Source organism: Charadrius vociferus, unplaced genomic scaffold (genome assembly GCF_000708025.1).
Source record: "Charadrius vociferus isolate BGI_N301 unplaced genomic scaffold, ASM70802v2 scaffold93, whole genome shotgun sequence".
NCBI classification, from domain to species: Eukaryota; Metazoa; Chordata; class Aves; order Charadriiformes; family Charadriidae; genus Charadrius; species Charadrius vociferus.
In genome coordinates, this window is record NW_009647838.1 from 640,316 (window position 1) to 665,341 (window position 25,026).

The following is a 25,026-nucleotide window of genomic DNA, read 5'->3' on the forward strand; positions in this document are numbered from 1 at the left end:
TTCCTTCCACTTCAGATTGAAGCAGCAGGGAAATTGATCTGTGTTTACTGAAAGAGAGCTGCATCTGTGTTAATTGGAGCAGAAAGGTGTATAAGGGAAAAGATGTGCTGTGGGCTTAGAGAAAGTGAGCTGAAGATAAGTGAATAAGGAACTAGGAAAGATTGAGCAGAGAGACTGGAGCTGAGAGGTTACATTTGTGGGACACTCACAGAATGGGAACTGGAATTGCATAAGTGAAATGCACAGAAATTGGGACAAAGAAACAAGTTGGCATAATGCAAAGTTGGGGCAAAATAGGGGCAAAGTTGGCGCAAAATAGGGTGGAGAGAACAAATCCACATGCCTTTTTCTCCAGATCCTTGAATCAAACTAAAGATACTGGAAATTTGGTGTTTTGCCATCAATGAAACATCGTAAGTCTACTGTAAAATCTCATTAGCCTCTCAGTTTGGCTTTTGCAGACAAAAACATCAATTCCATCTATGAGTTACTTAGTCATCTCTGGTGGATCTGTGTGGTACGCAAATAGATGCATCAGTGATGCAATATGAGGAAACTTTTTCAGCTTGTTTTTTAAAACTGGGAAATTGCACAGACAGGCAAATAAACACACTGCTAGGAAAACCCTAGTAAGATACAGTTAGATGTTAAGAAATGTTAAGTTTAGGTTGCTGGTGCAACCTTGAAGTTTATTTATAGAGAGTTGTATTCCTCAAAACATTGTATAATTTTTTCAGTGTGAAAATTATAAGTGGGACTTACTCAGGACACAAGATGCGTGGTGCATGTGTAATGAGCACTCATTTGGTAGTTGATTAAGTGTTAATCTTACTGTTCCGTGCCTTACTCCTGCATGTTGTTCACATCCTTCTAGTGAAGACTGTTAGTTGGCAGTGCGCTTTCCTGTACAGGTTGCAATTATTGTATCTGACCTTGTAGATTGCTTTCCTCATGAAAGAATAAAGTAGTCTGCATTTTATAGAGGCATGGGAATAAAAAGGATGGCAATTAAACAAACACCCCCCGCCCCTCCCAACAGTGCTGGCAAACTAGTCTCCAGAGTTTTTTAGATTAACCTGTACAGCTGGAAGGTGAGAAAGAGAGTTAATGACTACCTATAGAGAGGTTGGTTCAAGTTGCTTAACTGGCCTCAATCTAGCAAAGGTAGTAATAGAATCAGTCTCTTCTGGGTAATGCTCATTTTCTTTTACCATGAGATAATCTTTCTGCAATCCACGCTTTATTTACTAGGTACCTTCCAATGTAATCATCAGGGATTCAATAGATGAGTCTTCTTGACTATACCTAATTAATCTCCAGAATGTATTTGTCATGTGCAGCAAATAAAACAGGTTTGTTGAAAAGAGTACGTGATTGTGCATATTGGCATTACTGTAACTTGTATGTAGTGGAGCCAAATTGCCTCAAGCAAAGCTATAGCCAAATTTTGCAATCATTGTGTTTTCGTGTGCAGTGCATAATCTGTGTTATGGTGTTAAGTAAGCAGCAAAAGGAAGGAAGGTAAAAGTGGATTGTGTCATGATGAATTGGGGAAGGGATATGCTTCTTTGATCATAAATAATGTAGGTGAGTAGTGGTCAACATTTCTGCAGAATTGATATTTCTGACTCTTGAGATTTCATTTGTATTTGCTGAAGAAAATTTTATGAGATCTAGAGCATCTCATTGGGGTTAGATTAGTGGGGAAGATGCAATTAATGGCAATGCTCAGTTTGCAATGGGGAAAAAGAGCCATGGCCATTTCAAAAATCCTGCTTCTTCCAAACTGTAGCAAGGATTTTTACTCTAATTCTTTTTTTTTTTTTTTTTTTTTCCCCCTTTTTGAAAAATATCTCTTTGCCTCAATCCTTCCACTCCTCCTACCTCTAAGGTCTTTGCTGGTAGCCAACTTTTCATTGCCCCCCATTGGCCTCTTCTGTTGTTACTAACTAGTTTCCTATTGATTAATAGTCTTCTGTCATCACTGGTTTGCCTTTTCCCAGTTTTGTTTCATGTGTCTTTTCTTCCCTTAATCTGCATGTGCTTGCATATACTACATTAGTAGTATTGCCTTCCAGCTTATCAAAGCGTATATTTTCTGGCTTTCCCTTTCTCTAACTAGTAACAGAGCAGGTCTGCACAACACATGGCCCACAGCCTGCATGCTGTCCCCAAAGCTGTTCTTTTTCTTTTTGGCGTAGCAGCAGCAGCCAAGAGACAGTCAGAGGTGTGGTTCAAGAAGCAGCTCATTGCTTTTGGCTTTCCCAGCAATGAGGAGGCAGGAGCTGGCTGGCCAGGATGCTTCTGATGCTTGGCTGTTTGCTCAGTTGCTCTGCGTGTGCCACTTGGCTGGTTGGTGTCTGTGTTCCTCTGGCATTAGTGTTACCCCTTGACTAACTCATAGCTTGATCAAAGATACAGATGGTGTTGGAAGGAGTTTTAGCAGTATTATGTTGGGATGGTAAAAGGATATGTGAATAATCTGGGGGAATTTGTAGCGGGATGGGGCAGAGGAGTACCTTGACGTTAAAACTTCTAATATCCTATTAGAATTGAGCAATTTGGTTGTAAGAGCATAAAAATGTTGAAGGTGTCTTCACATATGTTACTTCACAGGAATCCAGTTTTCCTTATTTGATAAGATGGGATTTATAACGACGTGGTTTCCATTGGACTGCAGGTTATGTAGAAAGTAAGAATCACAACTTTTCAATTAATTACTCTAATCAAAATAAAAAAGGACCTAACAGTCTTCAGTATTAAAGTCGGCAAGGCCAAGCAACGGAGAAGAATTGGTCTTGCTTGCTTTCACTGTGCTCATGTTGGTATAGTAAGTGTTCTTCAAAAGCCTGAGAAGTAGAGACCATGTTCACTTCAAAGCCTTGCAGCTGAATAAACACAAAGACCTTTGTTCCCATTGCTGCATCTGCCAAGAGTTGAGTAATAAAACTCTCCTTATAGCACAGAAGCTTGTAAATGTCTTCAATTTTTAACTGTTGAGAAGCGAGTGGAACTACAGGCATGCTATTTTAAATATAAAATTATGCAGCTGTTTACGTAATGCTTTCTGAAGAAATCCAGTTGCATTAGTTCAAACAGTTGTGAGTGGGACATGCTGTAGATGGTGCAAAATATGCTGTCAAAGACAAGTTTTGGATTGTTTAGAAAGGAAAGCAAAAGGTATCACCCTTTATAGGTCACAGAATCTGACAACTAAACAATGATTTGTTTGGCTGTGACAATCTCATTCTCTGCAGGAGAGCCATCCTCTGCAGGATGACTTCTTTTATAGTCCAATTAACATTGTTCTAAAAATTATGGAGAAATATTCTGAAATATAGCTCCAGTAGAACAGTGTTAAGATGAAGAGTATAGCTTGTGACATATTACAAAATATTTTGAGATAACATACTTGGCACAGGAATGAACCTGAGGAAAGTGCTTATTTTCTTGAAGTTAGGGTGGGAAATATAGAGGCACAGGAACAAATTCAATCTTTTATGGTTTTGGGGTAAAGAAGTGGTAGAGAAGAAAGCAAAAACCCTTACTCAAGGTAAGTCTTGTAACATAAGCTACGTAAAATTAGATCTAAATGTGTGCAGCAAAGCTTTATTCATACTCTATATCTTGATGAGAATTTTGTAACTATATACTTTAGTGGAGGGAGATGAAAGCAAAGCAACCTTATCTTAAGTGCAGCTATAATTTTGGGTTTCGCTGTTGAACATTGAAGGGTGGAGGCAAGGTGGTGTATACCATTAGAAGGTTAGAATACTTCTTGTAACGCTTCTCTTCCTAGCGTACTGCACCCAGGAAGTATCGAAAAGAAGGTGAATGGTGTCCTGGGCTGCATTAAGGAAGGTGATCCTTCCCCTCTGCTCAGCACTGGTGCAGTCACACCTGGGGTGCTGGGCTTCTCGGTATATGAGAGACATGGGCATACTGGAGGGAGTCAGCAAAGGGTCATGAAGATGATGAGGGGACTGGAGCATCTTTCCTGTGAGGAAAGGCTGAGAGAGCTGAGGTGGTTCAGCCTGGAGAAGAGGAGGCTCAGGGAATCTCATCCATGTACATAAATACCTGAAGGGAGGGTGCAAAGAGGATGGTACCCATCTTGGTACCCAGTGACAGGCCCAGAGGCAATAGACACAAACTGAAACACAGGAGGTTCCCTCTGAACATCAGGAAATAGTTTTTCACTGTGAGGGTGACTGAACACAGATACAGGTTGCCCAGGGAAGTGGTGGAGTCTCCATCCTTGGAGATATTCAAAAGCTGTCTGGACATGGTCCTGGGCAACCAGCTCTAGGTGGCCCTGCTTGAGAAGGTGGGCTGGGCCAGTTGGCCAGAGATCCCTTCCCACCTCAACCATTCTGGGAGTCTGAAAAGTATCTAATTCTCAAAACTATTATTAAAACAGCAACCTAATGCGGAAATTATTTTTTACAGTGATGCTGTTGATCTGTTGTCAGTGTTGTCTTAAAGTCTGTGTGAAAATAATACTTTTTTTAAAAGACCTTAACTTGCAGTGGTTCTGAAAAGGAAACATTAGTACACAACAGGCTATCTTACATCTGGGTAAGATAATGATTCACTTTGACAAAAGTTTCATTTTTGACACAGTCACAGTCTTTTCTGAAGAGAAGAGGAGTTAGTTTTGTTAATCCTGGTGCTTGAAGAAAGAGTGAAAACTTCTGAATGAGCATATTCGCCTCCTGTAATTTAATTGCTTGAATGTTCAGGAATTAACACACTATTTTGAAAAACTTTATTTCTCAATTTCCCCATGAAATTAAAGAACCTGTATTTTGTTACTGGTGGAAGAACTTTAAGCTGAAGCCTCAGGTTAAATCCTTGGAAGGGGATGAATGTGACAGTTTTGTTCTGCTTTCTTTTGAGATGTGAACAGAAACTTTTAAATTCCTTTAAAGGGAGAGGGGCAGGATATATGCCAGTCAGCCTAGTTGAATTTTAACTAGTGTTTAAAGAACCTCAATAAATCATAGCAATAGGCAGGCTAAGAAAAAGAGTTTATATGGAACTGAGTGACATTGGTGTGGCACTTGGTTATGACAAAGTTGTCTTTCTGTATTAACTTTCATATGGTGAAAGTCATGATGTACTAAAAAAGTCTGAAGCTCTCATATATGTGTGCTTGCCTTGCCTGGCAGGCTTAATAAGAATGAATAGTTTTTCTTCTCTTGTTAATGGTTGCTCTTACCTTTCTAGAGCTTTCATCTTTTGGGCTTGAGGTTGCTATGATTGCATTCTTCTTGAAATTGAATTTGTATGAAAAATAGTTCAACGCCATTAGAAGAGATTGAGAAGTGTTATTTAAAATCAAAACTGCCTTCCAGAAAACATAAATAACAAATAGTACTTGGATTTTCTTTTCTTTTTTCCTTTCAAGACCTTTTTAGCATGACTTGGTAAAAATCAGATGTAGGAATAGCCTTCGTTAAGACTAAATGCTTTTGGGTGTAGTAGAAATTTTAATATTAAACTAGTTTAAAAATCCTTTACTGATTACATGCAGGACTTCTGTGAATAATCTTAAGGTAAGAAGGTTGTGGATGTGTAATAAAAGTGAGCAAGATGAAAAATTCATGAAAGTGAGTGGTAAAGTGGAGGTTTTTAACCTTGTTCAAAGTATGGCTGATGAGCACTTCCTAAAGCAAGAGCTGCCCAAGACCAGTGAGAGAAGCTTTGTTTTTTCAGAGTCCTGGTTCATGTAAAGTACCTTTGCACCTGGAACAAGACTTGGTGTAGTAAAAGCATAGTTGATGTTCCTAGGCTTTGTTTGCCCTGTGCTTTCAGAATGCTGAACAATGTGTTCTGTTGCAGTGTCATGTGCGCACTGCATGTTTTAGTGATCAGACCAGCATTGATATTCATCATCATAGTCACCTATTCCCGTTACAAGTCTGTTGACTGAATGTTTAACTCCTGTACTTGAAGAGGTAGAATAATGATGCCGTAAAAGTGCTTGTTTCCAAGTTTAAGTCATATGTTTAACCATCTTTGATGCCAACACAGATCTCAATATCATGTTTATCCCCATTAACTTTTGCATTAAAATTATTATGAAAATCTGGTGTTATAAATAGATGTTATCACTATTTTTATCTACTTCTGGACAGATTTTGTGCGAATCTGAAAGGTTCCCTTTAAGAATTTCCTTCCTAAACCACTTTGTCTTATAAGGATCAGTATGGATGTATCAAATGCCAAGAAAAGATGCATAATAGGGGTGGTTTTTCAAGTATTTGTGAAAAACTATTTAACTTCTTTCCATTGCTTAGTCTGGAATAGAATATGACATGAACAGTTGAGCTACTATAATCCAGAATTTTATTTTGATGTATTCTTATCCTTATTTTGATGACGGTGGACAGTAGGATGAACATCCCTGAACTCGGGTAAGACTGTTAATTTAGTGTGGGTCTCCTGAAATGTTACCTTGTTTTCTAGAAATAAGTAAACTTTGTTTCACTAGAGGCATCTGTTTTGTCTAAAGAATTTATTGTTGCGCACTGACCTTTTAGGGAGAGTTATATTATGTCAGTTCAGTATATTTAGGAACATGAGACATGTGGCATCAAAATAAGGGAAGAGCATATAGCAAACCACTTTTTTCATTTAGGTCTTGAAAAAGCTGAAGGTTTACGTAGTATTTACATTTGTACGTATATTACACATACTGTTCTAGGACATCTGCATGTTCTGCTTCATGTAGTACTAAATACTTGTACTGAGTGAAGAGTTGTATCAGAGAATCCTGAATGATTGCTGTAGCAATGATGCACAGATAATGGAATTAATACAGGGGGGAATAAAGCATTGAGGGATTGAGTGTGGTGTTGAGAGGGTGTTGTTTGCAAATACCTGCTAAAGTACCTAAATTTTACCAAAACTTTCTTCGAGTTACTTTTCTAATAGTGCAGGCTGTCTTTTTTTACAACTTGCTTTCCACATGAGAACTACTTTGCACAGTTTATTCATTCTTTTAGATACAAGCGTTAAAAGCTGCAGCTTCTGGTGAAGTCAGTGGTAGTATGAAAACTGAAAGCGTTGAGAAACTTGAATTGCAGTAGGTTCATAGTTCTACCATATTGGATAATACTCCAGCTTCTGTTGGTTCTCCCCTTTTTTCTTTCTTTTTTTTTTTAACCAAATTTACTCCAGAATATTGATCTTTCTGGTCAAGAATTAGACGAAATGTCCTTGAAGTGTAATAGCTTCTTGCCACCTGCCACCAACATTGAGATTGGCCGTGGAAAAATGTAAGCATAAAGAATAACTCCAATGACCAGTTTTGAGTCTTAGTCTGTGTCTAGACTACTAAATTAAACTTGCCTGGAAACTTTCCTTGATGCTTAGGGCCAGCTGGCACAAAATGGCCTGTTTGTGCTGGTGTACGCTCACCCGGTAAAGCAGAGGCTGCATGCAAACTGTCTATTTGAAGGGATCTCAAAACTTTTCACTGCTGAATAGTGTCTGGAAATTGGCTGAGAGACTCCTGGTTGATGCGGGCCAAAAGCATGCCGGGGAATATTTTAGCAAATTACTGGTCGTCTCTCTCAGTGATGGAGTATACTTCCTGACCTTGCCTTGCTTTTCTTCTCACACTGTTTCTTCCTGTTGGGAGACTGGTCAAAGAAAATAATAAGCAGGAGTAAGAAGAGACACTCTTAAACTTCTCTGTCAAAGCAGTGGTAGCTCTTAGAGCAGCACTGCCTCACGTAGTCCAGTGTATTGCTAGCTCATGTCTCTAGAAGAATGTAGGAGAAGCAGGTGGAGCCTAGGAGGAATGTTGAGAGGGTTTCGGGTGTCCTGCTGACTTCTGAGAATCTTATGATTTTGCTGAAAAGTCTGAGAAGGTTCTTTTGTTTTTTAAAAAGAATCTGTCAAATGGTATACCAATTTGAGTATTTTTCATTGGAAAAGTTTCATGTGATGATAGTGTATAATAAAGGGAGGGGTTGTTTCAGGGGTACAGTGTGAAAGAATGTTTAAAGGAGATAAGTAATTGGCTTGTCTAACATTTTGACAACGTACAGGAAGAGAACCATTACTTTGGTAGACCCTCCCAAGTTAGAAGAAATTAGTGAAGATAGTGTTTTCTTTTATTATACAGTCATTTTTTGTTTGTACTGCTCTTGTGCAAAATGCTTTATTTTACTAAATTTTTTTGTCAGCTACAAACTACCGTCTGCTTAGAGTATTTATTAAATGGAGAATGAGCACAGGTTTCATAGTCTGTTCTTAAAACTTTTGAAATGTCATCCTCGGTACCCTCACTTAGTTTTTTTTATAGCTTTATTTAGATGTACACTTTTGTCTTTTATTTTTGCAGAGGATGACAAATAGCAGCAGCTCCCCTAGCCTTCTCAATGACAGTGCCAAGCAGTACGCAGGCCATGGTAAGTACTTTTAAAGGAATATGTATAAAAGTATGTTTGGAAATTTGAGAGATTTACTTTGGTAAAACTGAGACTTAAGACAGTATTTTTTTCTCTTCTGATTTGATTTGAGATGCAGTAGAACTTTATTTTTTAACGGTAGTGTATTGTGTGATTACTTGTAATCCAAAGCAAAGCGCTGCTGAATTTATTAATTTTCAGCCTTTCCTTTGCTCCAGTAGCAGGGGCAATCATTATTGGTCTTGTCGCTTCAAGTGAAGTGCTAGTTTGGGTATTCCACTGTAAAGCACTGATTGCTTAAATAAGCATTTACATTGCTCTACAGTGGTATCCCTTTTTATTATGCTTTTCAAGTAATTTGTGTGGAATGAATGTACAGGTTTTTATTCTTAAATTTAGGCTCTATGTTTTTTGTGAAATGTATCACACGACTGATTTTTAATAGTTATTAAGTGTTGTCCTGTAAGCAGTACTTCACGTCTTATATTTTTTTTCCCTGATTTTGGGAACACAGTTTTCAACCGAACAAAATATCTCCGTAGCTCAGGCCAACATACCCGCTAAATTACTGTGGAGGGTATATTTAACTTGCGTAATACACTTTTTAGAATTGCTTTCCAAATTATAACAGGCACTGCAGATTGTTTCAGCTATAGCTGTCAAACTAACTTCTTTAAAGAAGAGGATACTACTCCCTTATGGCAAGGACATATATTTAAAACATATTTCTGCTCTAAAAATTTCTGTGTAAATGATGTTCTAGAAATCTATTTGCATGTCTGACCCTGCAGCCAGTCTACTTATAGGGGTGTAATTTTTTGAGCACAGTAGTAGCTACTATAAAACTAGCTTGCTTGAAAGTTGAAATTTGGTGGGTGGGGTTTTTTTTTTCTTCCTCCTGGTTCATTTCCAGTAGGTTTTGTGATTAACTCTGCTTTTTTTGTCCCACTGAACAATTAGCTATTCAAGGCAGTGGAGGTCTCCAGTTTTAAATGCAGTCAGAGTTTGTCTGTGACGGGCCAAATAGTGATGGTGATGCATGTGAAGGAGAGAAACCAGACTGACTTTTGGAAACCAGTTTAAATTCTGTTGTATCTCAGGTCCCTTTCTTCCCCGCATCCCTTCCCCTTTTCCCCTAGTTGTGCTTCACTTGTAGAATTACCCCTTTAAGGAGTATTGATTAATGTTGAAGAAAGTGTTTTATCAAAACACCAATTTTTACAGCTGGCAGACATCTGCTAATATGATGTCTCTACCTCTACCAGTTTGGAGTTTTAAGTTGCATCTGTGATTGTCCTTCAGTTTTTGGTGCTTCAGCTCTGGAAGGGACATATAAGGATAAAGAAAAAACAATAAAAAGCTACTAATAGAACACAGACTCTTGCTACCTTTAGTTCTGATTTAAATTTTTGCAGAACAGTGACAGGACAAATAAGATTCATGTCATTACTTGTAAGACTGTGTTATAAAGAAGATCACTAATTTCAGGTAACTAGAGAGGAAGCTTTTGAACTGTTAGATGGACATTAAATAATGCCGACAGCAATTAAACTTACTAACTTCTGCTAATGAGCTCCATTTCAATTGAGCAGTTGCACAGAGTAATAAATGCTGCATTTTTTAGCAGTTTGGTTGCTGAACTTAGTTTTGTCTAAAGAATTTTTTCCATACAGAAATAAGTTAAAAAATGTAAAAATTCAATATTAGAGGTATATAACATGTTGCTTTACATTCTTTCTATAGATCCACTAACTTCACCAAATTCATCCTTGTTTAATGACTTTGCTGCCCTGAGTGTGTCTCAAAGGAGGAAGGTAGGCGACAACTAAATTTTAAGTAGCATATTTGTATATGAGTTGATAGGGAAGAAGATCTGGAATAACTTGAAATCCTAGGTGAAATAAAGATGATTCTTCTGATGTTACTAGATTTATTTTACTATGTCACAGCAATATAAATAAGATCTTACTACTTCATTTTTGCTACACCAGATCAGCCTGCTGCTGCTATTAAATATTCCAAGCACTTGTAAACTTCAGTTTACAAGGATGCTTTGAATATGAAAATTAGCACATAGCCCATTGAATTTGAAAACAAATTATTTTTATTGTACTGAGGCACAAGGCAAGCCACCTGCAAGCCTTTGTGGCAACAAGTTCTGAATGCATCAAGAATCATTCCCCCATTTCTTTATACATGATGTGAAAGTAATTCTTAGTTTGAAATGCATTTAGTTTGAAATACACTCTATAATATTACTGGGAATCTAGGGTTTGAGATTTTTTTCCCCTGTAATCTGTATTGAGAAATCTTTCTTTTGCTGATGGCTAGCCAGCATCTTCAAACACCTTTGACCTGTGCCAACATTGGTTGTGATGTTTTCCAGTTAAACACTGACAAATGCAGTGGCTGGAATAAGAGACAGAAGTTTGGTTATACCAAAGTTCCTTCGCGTTTTTGTGAACTGTGGCTTATCAAAAGAGACATTATCTTGTCCCAACCACTTACCAAATTTTCCTTTCGCTGATGACTTTCATGTTTTACTACTTTTCTTATTAGCCACGTGATCCTGAACTTTTTTCTAGTCTTGAAAGCACACTACATCAACATGCTTCTAATTTTTCGTAGAGCTTCATTTGTGTGTTGGCAATTGGGAGCTCTATCTCATTCCTGCAGGTGAAGATTGAGCATAAAGATAACTACTATAGTTTCCCCCATCAGACTAGTGTTCCTTGAAATGAAATGCTGTTGTAGAATGTTAACTTCTGAATATTATGATGTATCCAAACTACATGGAATCTCTGAATTGCCGTTTTCCTTAATGCCAGTATAGTGGACTGGAAAGTTGGATATAAACAACTATAAATATGTTGTTTATGCACTTACTGAGGATAGTAAGAATGAAAATAAGCATACATTCCTTTTTAACATCTGTGTGCATATATACGCGCGTGTGTGTGTATGTGCAGGTGTGTGTACTTGTGTATATAAAGCACATGCACCACAGAAAATGAACTGTCATGCAGAAGTATTTCCAGAGTGACCACTGCCTGTAATACTAAAAAGTACTTCCAAGTTAATTAAACAGTACAAACGGAAACAAACCAGTTAACGTTTGAGTGGAAAGCTCAAATAACTAAAGCTCAAATACTAGAGTCTTTTCTGACTTGATCCCCTTTTCCCCCAAGAAAAAAATCAGCAAACTAAGCCATTTGCTGCTAAAATAGTATCAAGAGAAAGATTTATCTGTGAAACTGATTGACTTGGATTTTTTCCAATTAATAGTTCAGACATAACTGGCATTAATTGAAAGAGGTTTGCATTTTGCTTTGCATATTAATAATTTATAATTTATTATGACTGCTATTTTGTAATGTGTGTTTGTATAAAAGATTGTTAAATAATACTAGGAATGGGGAAGATTTCATCTAATATTACTTGAGCTGTCTAAAATCTAGGCATCCAGGCTCCCTCTATAGTCAGTAGAGAGAGATGAGCAGCTTAAAGGAACGTTCAGCTCACATTGGGAAGTGTGTTTTGGAAAAGACTAGATGTCAGTGAATGCTTCAAGTGGATAAAAATTGATGGCTAAAGTTATGAGAAAGTAATCACGCTTTTGTGACTGACTTTTACTATCAGACAATACATTGCAAATAGTTGTGGATGTAGTCTTAATATTTTTAGGGGTTTTTTGAGAAAAACATTCAAATTATATTAAGTGATTTCCTCAAAAGCACTAAATGCTTGAGTGCCGGGTATTTAAAAACTTGTGTGATTCCTCCCACCCCAGTAACTGGGGTTTATTTAGAGCTTGAGCAATGTGATTTATCAGGCCAGCGCTTGACACCTGCTGTAATACAAGATATATGGCCTTCTAGAAGTGCATGCTTCTGTTTGTTGACTCTAAAGGGAGCCTTGGTGACTAGCTCAAATGTAGGTGTTTGCAACATCTACTGTTTGAAAGAAAACTTTCAATTTTCTTGCTAAGAGCCCAGGGCTAAGGTTTTGTTTGTTCTGAACTAGCTGGCAAAACCAGCATTTCCTTCGTTTATCACTGACTTGGAGGACAGATATAATACAGTCTTGGTAAGTGAATAAAGAGCAATTGCTTTCCTTTACAAATTAAAATTGTGATATTTTAAGTATTTAGAACTACTAAGTTTTTTGCAACTATGTAAAAACTGCATGTTTGTATTGTGTAAAACCATGAATAGTTTCTCTAAAAGCATGTTATACGTAGCTGTGTTAAGCAAGGAACTTAAGTTTATGAATCTTTATTGTCTCTGGATATTGCTGGTCATGTTATCCTGGCAGCCCTTTAACAATGGGCAAGCCGTGTGGATGTAAATATTTGATATCGATAAAGTATTAAAGATAAGACTTGATGATTGTAATTCTGAATATGCTTGCTTTTTAGACTGCTTTTTTGAAACTAGTTAGTATAACTGGGCTATTTAAGTTGCTTATGATTATTTTGATGTTTAAAGACATTCTAATTTTTGTTTAAAAAGTAAACATAGTCCTTGAATTTTTATGAACATTCTCGAGGTTATTTTCTCTGTTTAGAAATCATTAAACTGCATTTCAATTTTAGATTTCAGGAAAGCTAAGATTACTATTTAAAGACATTTTTATAGGATACTTAAAATGAAATCAAAGGAGCTAAGTATTTCTGTAGATGGAGCCTTGGTGGAGGTTCTGTCAACTGTAAAAACCTTCTGGATTTACTGTCCGGTTGTTGTAACTCCACATGCAGTAAGACAAGCAACCTTAAAGTGAATTTCCTATAAGAGATTTTCAGGTAAGTATTAATCTACAATGCGCAAATAGGATTTGTGAAGCATGGAACAAAAGCTAGAGTTAGTAATAGACTAACCCTCTTTCCTGAGAATAATGATGTCACACTTACTTCATTTTTTCTTCAAATACATGTTATGCTTGCTAAAAATAGGGTGGCATTCTGAACTTGAACTTCTTGGATGTTTTTCCTAAATTGGCTTTTGCCATTATCCAGAAAAATGCTCCCCTCTAAACCCTGAAATGATCTGGCTGGAAAACTCCTTGCATTCATTTTGGTGGTTCTGGTAAACAGTTCATAAAAACATGTGCAACATAACTAATCAGAATCTGTTGCCAAGGGAATGACAGCCTAATGCACTAAAAAGAAAATACATGGTGAAACTTTTGTTTAAATTTGTTCTGAGACTGTTGCCACCAATCCAGGCTAAAAGGTTCCCCTGCTTGTCACTGGTCAGCCTTACAGGATAGTGAAAAGCATTGCTTTTACATTTTACTTTGTTTTTTCATACCTTCAATCCTCATGAAAACTGAACTCTTCTGAAAAGTTCCTAACATTGGTTTATTTCCATTTCATTTTTTTAATTGTTCAGTCCCACCTAGAGGAGGGTCATTAAGGTGAGAACCACTGTTAATCCACAGGCTGCAAGGAGTGAACCAACTGCTGTAGTGAACAACTTTCAATACAATTGAATATGGTTCATATGTATTTTGAAGAAATCTGTTGTTTTTTTTTTTTAGAACACTTCCCACTGGGTTTAGGTGAGTAAAAGCCAGGACCAAAGACTCTAAACTAGAGTAGAATGGGAAGTATAGGAGAGATTATTTGGACTGAAGTTAACAGGGTGCTGCTGTTTAATGCTCTGTGTGGAGATCTGGGCAAGTTAGACTGGACAGCAGACTTCTTTAATTCATGTACTTCGATCAGCAGTAGTAAATGTGCAGAGAAAATCATATTGAAACAGAAGACTGCCTGTAAGCCTAGTCTGCATAAATGCAAGGTTTTTTAATGAGTACAAGGAGAGTTTCCCCTCTCATGTTAAAGGAAAACAATAATGCTAACTTCATGTCCTGTGGAAACCAAATTCTTAAGACTATTGCTAGCTTATTTTTGAGTGTCCTGTCCTCCATCTAGTTTTGTTACCCGTTAGGAAGCTATATTTCTTTCCAGCTTCCTGTCTCCAGCCCTGTCTTGACACCTCTGATACCTGATCTTTATATTGCTCAGTGGTGTTCATTGAAAAGCCGTGTGTGCCATGTTTGGTCTTGCTGTATTTACCTTCAATGAAAATGTACTGGACAGTTGTTTCGTGTTTCATAGCCTCCTGAACCATCTCAGAAGCATGAATCATGTTCTAAGAAGTTGAAGGGTCATTTCCAAATGCCACATCATGTCACTGTGTTGTAAACTGTAGAATTATGGCTATGCAGACTTTGTAATGTACCTGGGCTAAATTTATGTTTCAAACTTGAAATTTTCCTTCTGGTACTGTACACCGCTACTGCAATAACAAAACATTACAGTTTACAAGTGATGCAAAAAAAGTTGTTGCAGGAATATGGGAAGACAAACTATGCTTCTAGAGAAAACTAATAAATGTTTGCAGGTAGTGTGATGTTTACCTTGGTCTAAAATGTACTTTTTAAGGGTATGATATCATCTAACCTGTTTTACATTTTTCTTTGGAATACTTTGTTGTTGGACTTGTTCCTTGGTTGTGTGCTCTCACTGTCTTAGTAACTACTATGTAGTATGTTATTTTTCATTTTCAAGTGTGACATGAGAGAATATATTATTCACTTTGATTTTTATGTATGGATTAGTGATCATTGTGTTATGTAAGAAATTAAATTATTAAAACATTTTCTTTTAGAGATATGTAACATTTTTACATTTATGAGGAGTCATCATATTGTTGTTGCCTCATCCTATTGTGTATTTGAAGGAAAAGAGAGGAATAAGATGACTGCATAGCGCAGCACTTGCCATGGAATTGTATTAAAAAGACCTTTGCTTGTTTTGGTTTTGTATCTAAGCAGGTCAGATATATGTTATGACCTACAGACATCTCAAACTTTAAATGCTACCCTCACTCCCCATTTTTAAAGTGTAGGTTGTCAGTTAGCCACCTAGACTTTGTCAGGTGCAGCTTACAAGCTGAAGCAGTTAACTACAGATTTAACTTTAATGTGCAAGATGCTTTTGCATATATTTACAAGCTTTATTTGGTTCTTTCTATGCCAAGGTGTATGTAGTCCTTAACAGTGATTTGCAGAAAGATTTTTTTTAAACTTGTGCACACGTTTATTGAAGACCCTATACAAATATTTAAAGCAGCTAGAAAATACACTATTTTTGAGAAAGCACATGCTTGGTAAAGACCATAGTAAAAGTAATATAAAAACTTCTGGCCTATTAGAAAAGAGATCTTTAAACATTAAAAAACTTGTGGTTTGCTCACTGTGTGCTCCTTTAGCAATGGAGTTTTTGAAAGAACATCTTGGGGCAGTGGTACTCTGGCAAGTCTTCACTACACAGAACTTTCTGCTCTAGTGATGGTGGAAAAAGCCTGTTTTCCCAACAGCTTATTTAAATTCAGCAGGTGGTATTAGTTTCTTAGCAAAGAACTTCGTCAGTAGACTATGTCCATGGTAGGTTTTAGCTGTTGTGGTAATGCATACTTCATCCAACCTAGCTAGGCTGCAAAATCTGTGAGAAAAGATTTGACTTAAAGATTATGTCAGTTTTCCTTAGCTCCTTGTGAACTTTTCAAGGTTCTCATGTCTTCAACATATATACTCATAGAATATGCTTTTCAGTATGTACACTTGAAAAGTTTTCCTTAGCTGTGATTTAAAATGCATGATGTAATGCCTGATCTGTTGCAGTTTTCACTCTAAAATCTGTTTGAACGAAGAATGTTCTTTTTCAGTGATCAAATATTTTGCTCTGGAATAAAGCCTATTTCCATGCCAAATTGTACATTATAGTTTTCTTTGGGTAGAAGAATCCTTTTTGTTTATCTCTAATACTTTTCAACTAGTAAAAGTTTTATCCCCAGCCAAACCCAGGGTTTCATGAACAAATTAAAATAAAGGGTTCCAGATGGAAGGGTGTGGCTAATTTGTAAGTGCACGTAATCTCAATGTATAATGTGATAAACTTTAAAATGATAAACATTATAAATGTTGGCATACTCTTCCTTTTTTTCATAAAAAAGAAAAAAAAAAAAAAAACAAAACAAAACAGCTCTACCAAGTAAGTAAACACAGACTTATTATTTTTAACTTGTTGACCAGGCTCCTATTCCATTTTTTTATGTATATCAAAGTAAAATAATTGGCTCAAACCTTCAGAGGTTGAGATACAGAAAACAAGTATCATCTGCCACTCTACCAGTGCGAGGTTGTAATGAAAGGGGAAGAGGAGAGAGTATCTTGGTTAGCAGCAACCCCAAACCATGTGAAGGGTTTTGTAGCTCTATTGGCCACAAAGCTTAAAAAGTAACAGCAAGACAACTTCTCATTTTCGTATTACCAGCTTGCAAATCTGTTGGGATGCTCCTGGTGACTGTACTAGTGTTCAGGTGTAACACCTTGTAGAACTTATCACTAAATCCAGTTACACAGTTGTACTCACAATTGAGATGCTTCTTAGCTGATTGTGCCTGTATAGGGATTCTGTCCAGACTGTTGCGGTTTTCCTCAATGACATATTGAAGTTCATATCCACAGCTGGGTGTTCCAAGTACTGTCTTATTCCAGCTAATTGGTTATGGCTGTTGGGTGAAAGTAGCAATGATGGTAGCAATGTTTTGTAGGTAGCTTTTCATTTTTAAGACAACAAAAGTTGGTTCTTTTTCCATAGATTAACACCCTAGTTGAGGGTTGAACCTCCTTTTCTAAAGAGGTTGGAACTCCTTCTAATGGTCTCTTTGCCACTTAACTTCTGTTAAAAAAAACAACACACTGAAGTCTTACAAAACAAGCCAATGTTGAAACTTAAAATTGCATACATTGCTTAATTTTGTTATAAGAAGTACGGGGAAAACATGTACCTGATCTTTCCTGTCTGACAGTGTAATATTTATTTTTATCTGTCTGTACATGCAGATACAGTCAACTCACTGTACAGCAGATGAGCCCTAGCTAATGCTACTATGATAGCTTTTAGCTATGGTAATTTAAGGTAATGTTGCTTAATTTAGCTTGGGATGGGGAAGGCTTAAGATCACTTGTGTTTGCTTCAGTAATACACACACATAGACAGCATTACTGTAGCTCAGATTTTTCACAATAGTTGAAGACACAATAGCCTGCTCATCTGTTTGTATGCCAAACTTAATTGTGCATTTTTTGGTACAGAAAAGGTGTTGTAAATCTAAAATTCAAAGTCCACCAGAGGTAAGTGCATTTTAAGGAACAGAAATGTAATTTGGGTCATGAGTGATCCTGAAAAAATCCAATTGCAGGTCTTCAGTGGAAGAAAACTTTGAAATTGTGTAGTTTGATTTGCCAGGCCATCCAGACTTAAATATTACATGGAAGTTACTAGACAGGAGGAGTCTTTATAGTTTGAATCTTCATAGACCTTTTCTTACGTAGACTTATTTCTCTAGGATAGTCTCATAACATCTGACACCAGTGGCATGTCCAACCCTGATTTGGAAAGAGGAACTGTGGCATTGCCCACTGTCTGTGAAACAGGAGGGACTAGTGGGAAAAGGACTGTTGCAGCAAATAGTAAGAAGAAAATAGACTTGCTAAACATGTTCCCAGACTTCATGTTGAATAAATGGGAAGCAAGTAATTAAGCTGACTTGAGGAATATTTTCTAGAGTGCGCTAATTAAGTTACTCATCTGTAGTAGCGTTCTGATGTGAAGATGCTACTCAGGAAGGATCCTTTTGGTTCTAGGGTGGATTTCTTCTGTTGAAGTGTAATGTTTCTCAGACTTTAGGGGTTTATCTTTCCTAGTATAACACCTTCCCTCTAATCATGCCAACCAATAGCTTCCTATCATTAATTGCTGGCAGCAGCTTGGTTCTACAGGGCAAGGGTTATAATTATTAGCTATGGTTGAAAATGCTTACCCTTCTCACCCTGGGGAGCCAAGTTGTTGCTAGCAATTAAAGGTAGTTCCCTGCCTCATGTAAACATTTGCAGCCAGTAATTACTGCTGCTTCTCACTTCTTTGCCCGGGAGGAACTTAACTCTTCCAGTAATACTTTGTAATAATTTGGTTTTGTTGGGTTTTTTCTCTTTCTTAGATTTCATTTTAATTATTTTGGTTTAACCGTATTTTTCCCTTTAAAATAACTGTGATGTTTTTGACCTTCACAACTCATTTGGAACTTGTAACTCTATTGGGAGTTGCAACCTAGTTTGAGAAATACTTGCTAAAGGATTGTGAAGTATTTAAATGCTTTAGCCACACCCCCCTGAAAAAAGTTCAGTATGTTGAACTATCCTTTCATCTGTATGGCTGAACAGGTTTTTTTACCTCGCAGAAAGACTTTAGGGAAGGCAAAAACTCAATTGCTTTTGTAATCATCTAAGAGCAATTGTCTCCATGCCAAGAAGTTGGGTTTGTTTGTCTAGATTGTCATGCCTCTGCTTTAGGTAGATATATTAGTTTAGTTCAGAAATGATCAGTGGTTGATGAGTTCTTGCTTGTTTCAAGATGCCCTATTCTGTTACTGTATTTGCTGCTCTGTGTAGAGGGCAGGGATGTAGCAAAGTTGATACACTTATTCAGACTGCTCAGTCTATTTGATCTTTCCTTTCTGTTGACTGTCTTCTCGTGGCAGACACTTTTTTCTGTGTTTTCTGGTCTCCTGTAAACTCAGACAGGATTTCTGAATCAGATGCCATTTTTCTCATTGAAAACAAGTGTAATTTAGAATGATTTTGATGCAAATAGACTGAAATTGATTTCCAAATGTTAATATTCTATATTCCATCTTCTAATGTCTGTCTGCACAATGAAATAGTAGCTTAGCAATCCCCTGACGATGTTTATAGTAAATAATGAAAGTAAAATTTTAATTTAGTCTCACCCACTTTTTGGTTTAATTTTTTCATACCAGTAGGCCCAGAACTATTGGTATATGAACTCATATTGTCTCTATGTTGCTTTATGGCAGAGAATTGACCATTCTTTGCCCTCCCTGACTGGTCCTTCATAAAGCCTAAAATACAGTTTCATTCTGTTGCCTGGAATCTGAGTCCCATTGTAACCAAAATATCCTCCCTCCACATTGGCTCAGTTCCTCTTTTGTTTTGAGTCTCCTTTTCAAAATATTTATAGGTCACCTTTTATGTAGGATTAAAAGAACCCTTTATGAATAGGAACGTGTTTGGAGACTGGGTTGTAGTCCAGTAGTCTGAGGCAGACTGGGCCCCTGCACTCGGTACAACATGGAGAGAGATGGGGAAGCTGCCAGGGAAACAGTTATTCTTCATTACGTTATAATTTCCAACAGCCAGGCAAGAAAAACACATCATGCGTTCAAACCCTGCCCTGAAGTCCAACATTATTTCTGTGTTTGGCTTCTCAGACCTTACAGCTTTGCAGTTTATGATATTAGTAGTCCTTCTGAATTACTAAGGTGGTAAGTTGCCCAATATTTATTGCCCAAGCGGGCAATAAACAACCAATATTTAGATTTACCATGTTCAAGTTTGCATTTGAACTATGATGGGTAGCACAAAGTCCTTCTGTAGAGTTTACCGAATTTCTAATTGGTGTGGCAAAATTCAGTCTTGCTTGTTGTTATTGAAGTTCATTAACTTGATCTTCATGGAGTTTGCCTTTGTAGTTCATAGTTGATGTTGGTGTCCTTGGGGGCTTTTTGTTGTTTTGTTTGGGATTTTTTTTTTTTTGTAGGCAAAGGATGTACTAGTGACTCTGCTCAGTTTTAATTATTTCCAAAGCTTTCAGCTTCAAAGTTTTCAGGCCATTTTATAGTGGTTTTGTCCTGTGTTTTACAAATTGTTTTACAAATTGTGTGTGGGTGGGGAATGTCCTCCAATTAGATTCTTACCTTGTTTCCTGAGGACCAATTTTTAAAATGCATATCAAGGTACACATTGCTAAGATTTCTAATGTACCAGATGAAGTAGCTACCTGAATAAAGGTAAGTTAAGCTTTGGTTACTTAAGTGGTCTATATCCAGATGATGATAGTTGCATTTTCACATTAAAAAAAACAAAACCAAAACCCAACAACCACACAGCAAAAGAAAAGTAGACCAACCCCTGCAAATTGGTCCAATGATTGGTATAATTGGTATAAAAGGTCCTGGTCTAAATATGCATAGGCACTGAAATATTTCTTTTGGTGGTATTTGCTATCTAGGTGGGTACACGTAGATTTGAAAGCATAGAGAAATCTGGAGAACTTCTGTACTTTACCTGTTTGAAAGTCTTTAACAGTTGTTTTTTTTACAGTGTGCCTTTTTAATTTAATGTTCATATCATGCTTTATAAATAGTTTCATTTGTAGAGATCATTGCCAATGTAATAGAAATGTCACTTTTATTGAGGTACAAGTAACTCCTGCATGTTCACATCCTTAAGCACATTTTATTTTATCAAGTTTAAGTCAGTTTCCAGTGCATTTATAGTGGTAGTTCTTGTCTGGTTTCACTTAAGACTGAAGTTAGTATTTTGAATATTAACATGAGCAGAAATGTTTTTCTCATTGAGTTCTGCTGCAACTGGCTACTCTGGTCTTCTTGATTTTTAAAAACAAGTCTTCAGGAGATGAGTCTTGGCAAATTTGAATTTAAAAAGAAGCATACAAAAGCCAATGTTATTTTTGTGCTTGTTAGAAATCCCAAGGGAATTGTTGATTATGGTGTGATTGAAGGTATCTAATTGAGAAATATGGCTTTTTTTTTCTAAAAAAATAATTCTCATTTTCAGAATTCCCCAATTTATATTCGTATTTCAGTGGCTGACTCGTGATGGACTGTTTTGCTTACAAATAATTAGTAGTTCCTGAAGTTTACTTTCTTTTTTTTTTAAAAAGTATTGTTTATTATATCCAAATAGTCAGGATTGAAAGGAAACAGTCTCAGATAAATTTTACTTGCAAATTGTTTCCTATTCCACCAATCCAGAAATTGTATCACAATTATATATATATATATATAAAATACCTATTTTAGTGTAGTTTTAGATGAGGGTTGTTAGGAGTGGCCTGGTTTCTCTCCTTCTTTTTCGTAGCCCAGGAAGTATCGACTGGGGATGCTGGATGAGAGGATAGTTCCGGTGGGATCAAAAGCAAGAAAATCAAAGAACCCTATCGGCTGTCTGGCTGACAGGTGTAAAACAGGAGTACCCATCAATATGGTTTGGTGGAACAGAGTCACAGAAAACAATTTACAGGTAAAATTATTTTTTACTAGTCACTTTTTCAGTATTTTGGATGCTTTATTTTAAATTTTGGAAAATGTTAGAAGCAGTTATTCCAAATATGGGTTGAAATCAGGTCAAATATTTATTTCATAAAGCAGGCATAGTGGCCCTCCAGGAGAGTGACTCAGATGTTTTATTCTTTTTACCCACCACTGTGATATGTACTTTGCTTGATTATGTTATAATCTGTGGAGGAGATGCAAAAGTAATTATTAAATGTATTCTAAAAGCAAAGAAACAAGCTTTTATTTTAATTTTCATGTGAGGAAGGTTTCCCTGGTGAAATTAGCGATCTCTGTTAAAATGACTGACACTTAATGCAAATTCACTTAGTACAGAATTTGAGGATGTAACCACCATGATCATAAAGTATAAATTTTTAATTTTTATGTTGGGATAACTTATATTTCTCAACTTGTTTGTTAAGCTTTATTGTTACTTTACTTCATTCATGAATTTTCTTCAGCTCATTTACAGGGGAGGGAGGTACAGCTGGATTCAAGCATCTCTGTACAGACGTAGCAGGTTATCCTTGGGATGGTAATGAAGGATAATTCTAGTCTGGGAGGAATCTGCTTGATGTCCCTTAAAATGAGGTCGAGACAGAAATTATTATCGTGGTCATAACTACAACACCGCTTCTATTATTGTTTTGCACTTGTGTGGTGCTTTTGATTCTTCAGAGATCATTACTTCAGTATTTCTGTGAGGGTTATGTTCTTTTCTGATGTCTTCTAAGTGAGTGAAATGGGTAAATTGACAATAGACTTAAAACTAGAATTTGTGGCACCTTAAGAGTTTCTTTCAGTTCACTAAAGTTCTGCCATGTAAAGGCCAACATGAAGCTCATACCATAGCCTTACCATACCAATACTAGTGCTTCATTACTTGATGTTTAACATCTTTGCATTACTGAAATTGGGAGTCATGGGCAGCGTGATGCAGGTAAACTGATGCTACGTTACCTCGGGACATTTGTGCTTAAGTCTCTCTTGGCCCTTTTGCTGCAGAGGAAGCAGCAAAGCCACTGGGCTGGTAAAGATGAAGTATAAAGGAAACATTGGTAGAAGGACCAGGCATGGTTGCAGAGGAGTGATGGAGCCAGTGAAGCACTACTTTTTTCAATGGAGAGAAGACTGATGGATTGAATTTACCATGTTTATATAATGGGAGGGATAACCTTAATTAGTAGGCAGTTGCTTTGAGAAGAGAGAAACAGAAAACTGGTCTTCAAATTTCATGTGGATGTTAAAGGGCAGGAAAAGCCCTGCTTGTACTCATGTCCTCCATTGTTTTCTCTTCTCTTCTGTGTTGCAGCCAGGTATGTTGGTGATCTACTCTGCTTAGAGTAGAGCAGAAAAACTTAGTGTTTCTGGAGGTTGGAGAGATAGTAGTCTGAGACTTGGAGTTTCTGGCCAGGAGCAATTGTCTTTTCAGTACCTATGCCCTCTAAAGTTGTCTTGAAAGTGTGGCAATGAGAAGCACGTGGTCCTCTCAAGGTTAGCAGCAACAGCTTGGGACTGGCTGCAGAGCACGTGGCTTTTGAAGGGTGCAATTCCAAGCTCCTTTATTGTGTCAGAATCCCAGCTACATAATTGATTTAAACCGTATACAGCATAAGATTTTGTATTATATAATGCAATTACATAGCTTCCCATGGAGACATGGGACTTTAGAAAAGCATGTATAGACATACTTGGTGGAAATAAGAACAGAAGGATGTTCCAGCCATGGGAAATAGAAGGGGGAGGGATTGCAGAGAACAGTGCAGTCTGGCAAGAGTAAATGGGGAAAGGTGTAGAAACAGGCTGCGGAGGAGATTATGAAGATATGTAAAGTTCAATGGAGATGAGAAACTGAATTTTATCCTGTTTTCATTCTGATCATCATAACTCTTTGCATTCTAGTGTGAGTATTTTCTAAGTTAGAGCTAAAACAGCTCAAACTGCTAAAATTCCGAAGTTTCATTATGAAAGGGCAAAAAATTGCTGGAGAAGTTTGGTACACGAAACTACTTGAAAAAGGGGTAGTTTCATGCTGAGATTTCAGATTGACTTTGTTTTTTCTTCTTCAGTATCCACAGATAGCAAAGCCGTTTAGAGATGTTTGCAGGTGTGAATATAGGTTATACAACCTAAATTTTGGCTGATGGTGAGTGCTAAGCAATAAGTGGAAAGGTTAAATTTTGATGGAGGCATATCTATTTGAGGGTATCTTTTTTTTCATTTATGTTTGAAGATGAGAAAGCACAATTACGTCTCAAAATTGCTGAGGGCTTGCAGTGCTGGACAGGTGTTGTAGCACATGTGTCTGTTTGAATCTCCAGTCTTTGAAACGTATGGTTTAAGATGTGAGAATACCCTATTTCGTGGTGTAGTGTTTAGAGATTTTTGTCCAAAAATTGGCTGTTTTAAAAAGCAAAGTAGTTTGCAACATGCATTGTAAAAGGGTATAACTGTTTCTTATGTGTGGCTATCAATTTATAATCCAGATCTATTTACTTTACATACTGTGTTACACTGACATGATCAAAAGTGGAGTCCACAGAGTGAATTGTATTCTCAGTTGTGCATTAAAAAAACAAACAACAAATCAAAAGTTTTTTCTTCAGCGACATGTTCTACCCTATGTTAGGAAATATCCTGAGCTACTACACCACTGTGTGATATATATTATAATAGCAAATGGCAATTCTGTTTAAAATAATAGAGATAGGTGTTGTTATACAGATCAGTTCTTAAGCACTGTGAATAACTGATTTTTGTTTTGTTTCTTGAGCAAAAAAAACCCCATAAAAATGAATTTTTCAGATATTTTGCATCAAGAACATGGTTTCTTCAAAATTTATAGTTTTTATGGTACTTTGAAGTATTTTGATAGAGAAATGTGGAAATATTCTGAGTCTTTAAAAGTTTACTTTTTAGTGAGATCTACTTGCTAAAATGTAACAAAACTTTGCGAGTAGATTTATTTGTCTGAGCCTGTGTTCTGGTTTAAAAAAAAGTCTTTAGCCAACGAGTATTACCCAGTTTTAGTGAAATTGTCTCTTAACTCTTCTAAAGGAGCGGTAAAGCAATATGGCTAATAACGTTGATTAAATTGAAATTTATTAGAGCTTATTGTATGGGCGATGTGACGACTTGTCACAGTAATTGCGATAAGGAAGCATGTTGCACAAATTCAATAGTGGGAGGGAGAGACTTGCTTTGAAGCCCTTGGTGACCGCCAGTGTCTGCTGGGCTGCTCCAGCATCACAGAATGTGTCCTTCCCTGATGTCATAGTTAACAAGGAATCCCTCTGGAAACGGAGGGATTGCAAGGCTGCTCTCTACATAAAGGGAAGCTCCTTGTATGGCACATCTGTCTATTTAAAAACAACAGC

The 25,026-nt window shown here is 36.9% G+C and overlaps 1 protein-coding gene across 3 annotated transcripts in view; it reads left to right on the top strand.

The window, feature by feature from the left end:
- PAN3 (PAN3 poly(A) specific ribonuclease subunit) overlaps positions 1–25,026 on the top strand; it is a 72,356-nt gene that overhangs the window by 2,011 nt on the left and 45,319 nt on the right. Inside the window, exons 2-5 of one of the 3 annotated variants that reach the window (XM_009882827.1) lie at positions 8,357–8,423; positions 10,167–10,237; positions 12,447–12,509; positions 21,453–21,614. In XM_009882827.1, coding sequence (XP_009881129.1) covers positions 8,357–8,423; positions 10,167–10,237; positions 12,447–12,509; positions 21,453–21,614 — 363 coding nt within the window. Of the gene's footprint in view, positions 1–8,356; positions 8,424–10,166; positions 10,238–12,446; positions 12,510–21,452; positions 21,615–22,136; positions 22,141–25,026 lie in introns of all 3 variants that reach the window. The other 2 variants (XM_009882829.1, XM_009882828.1) reach the window with 2 other exon arrangements.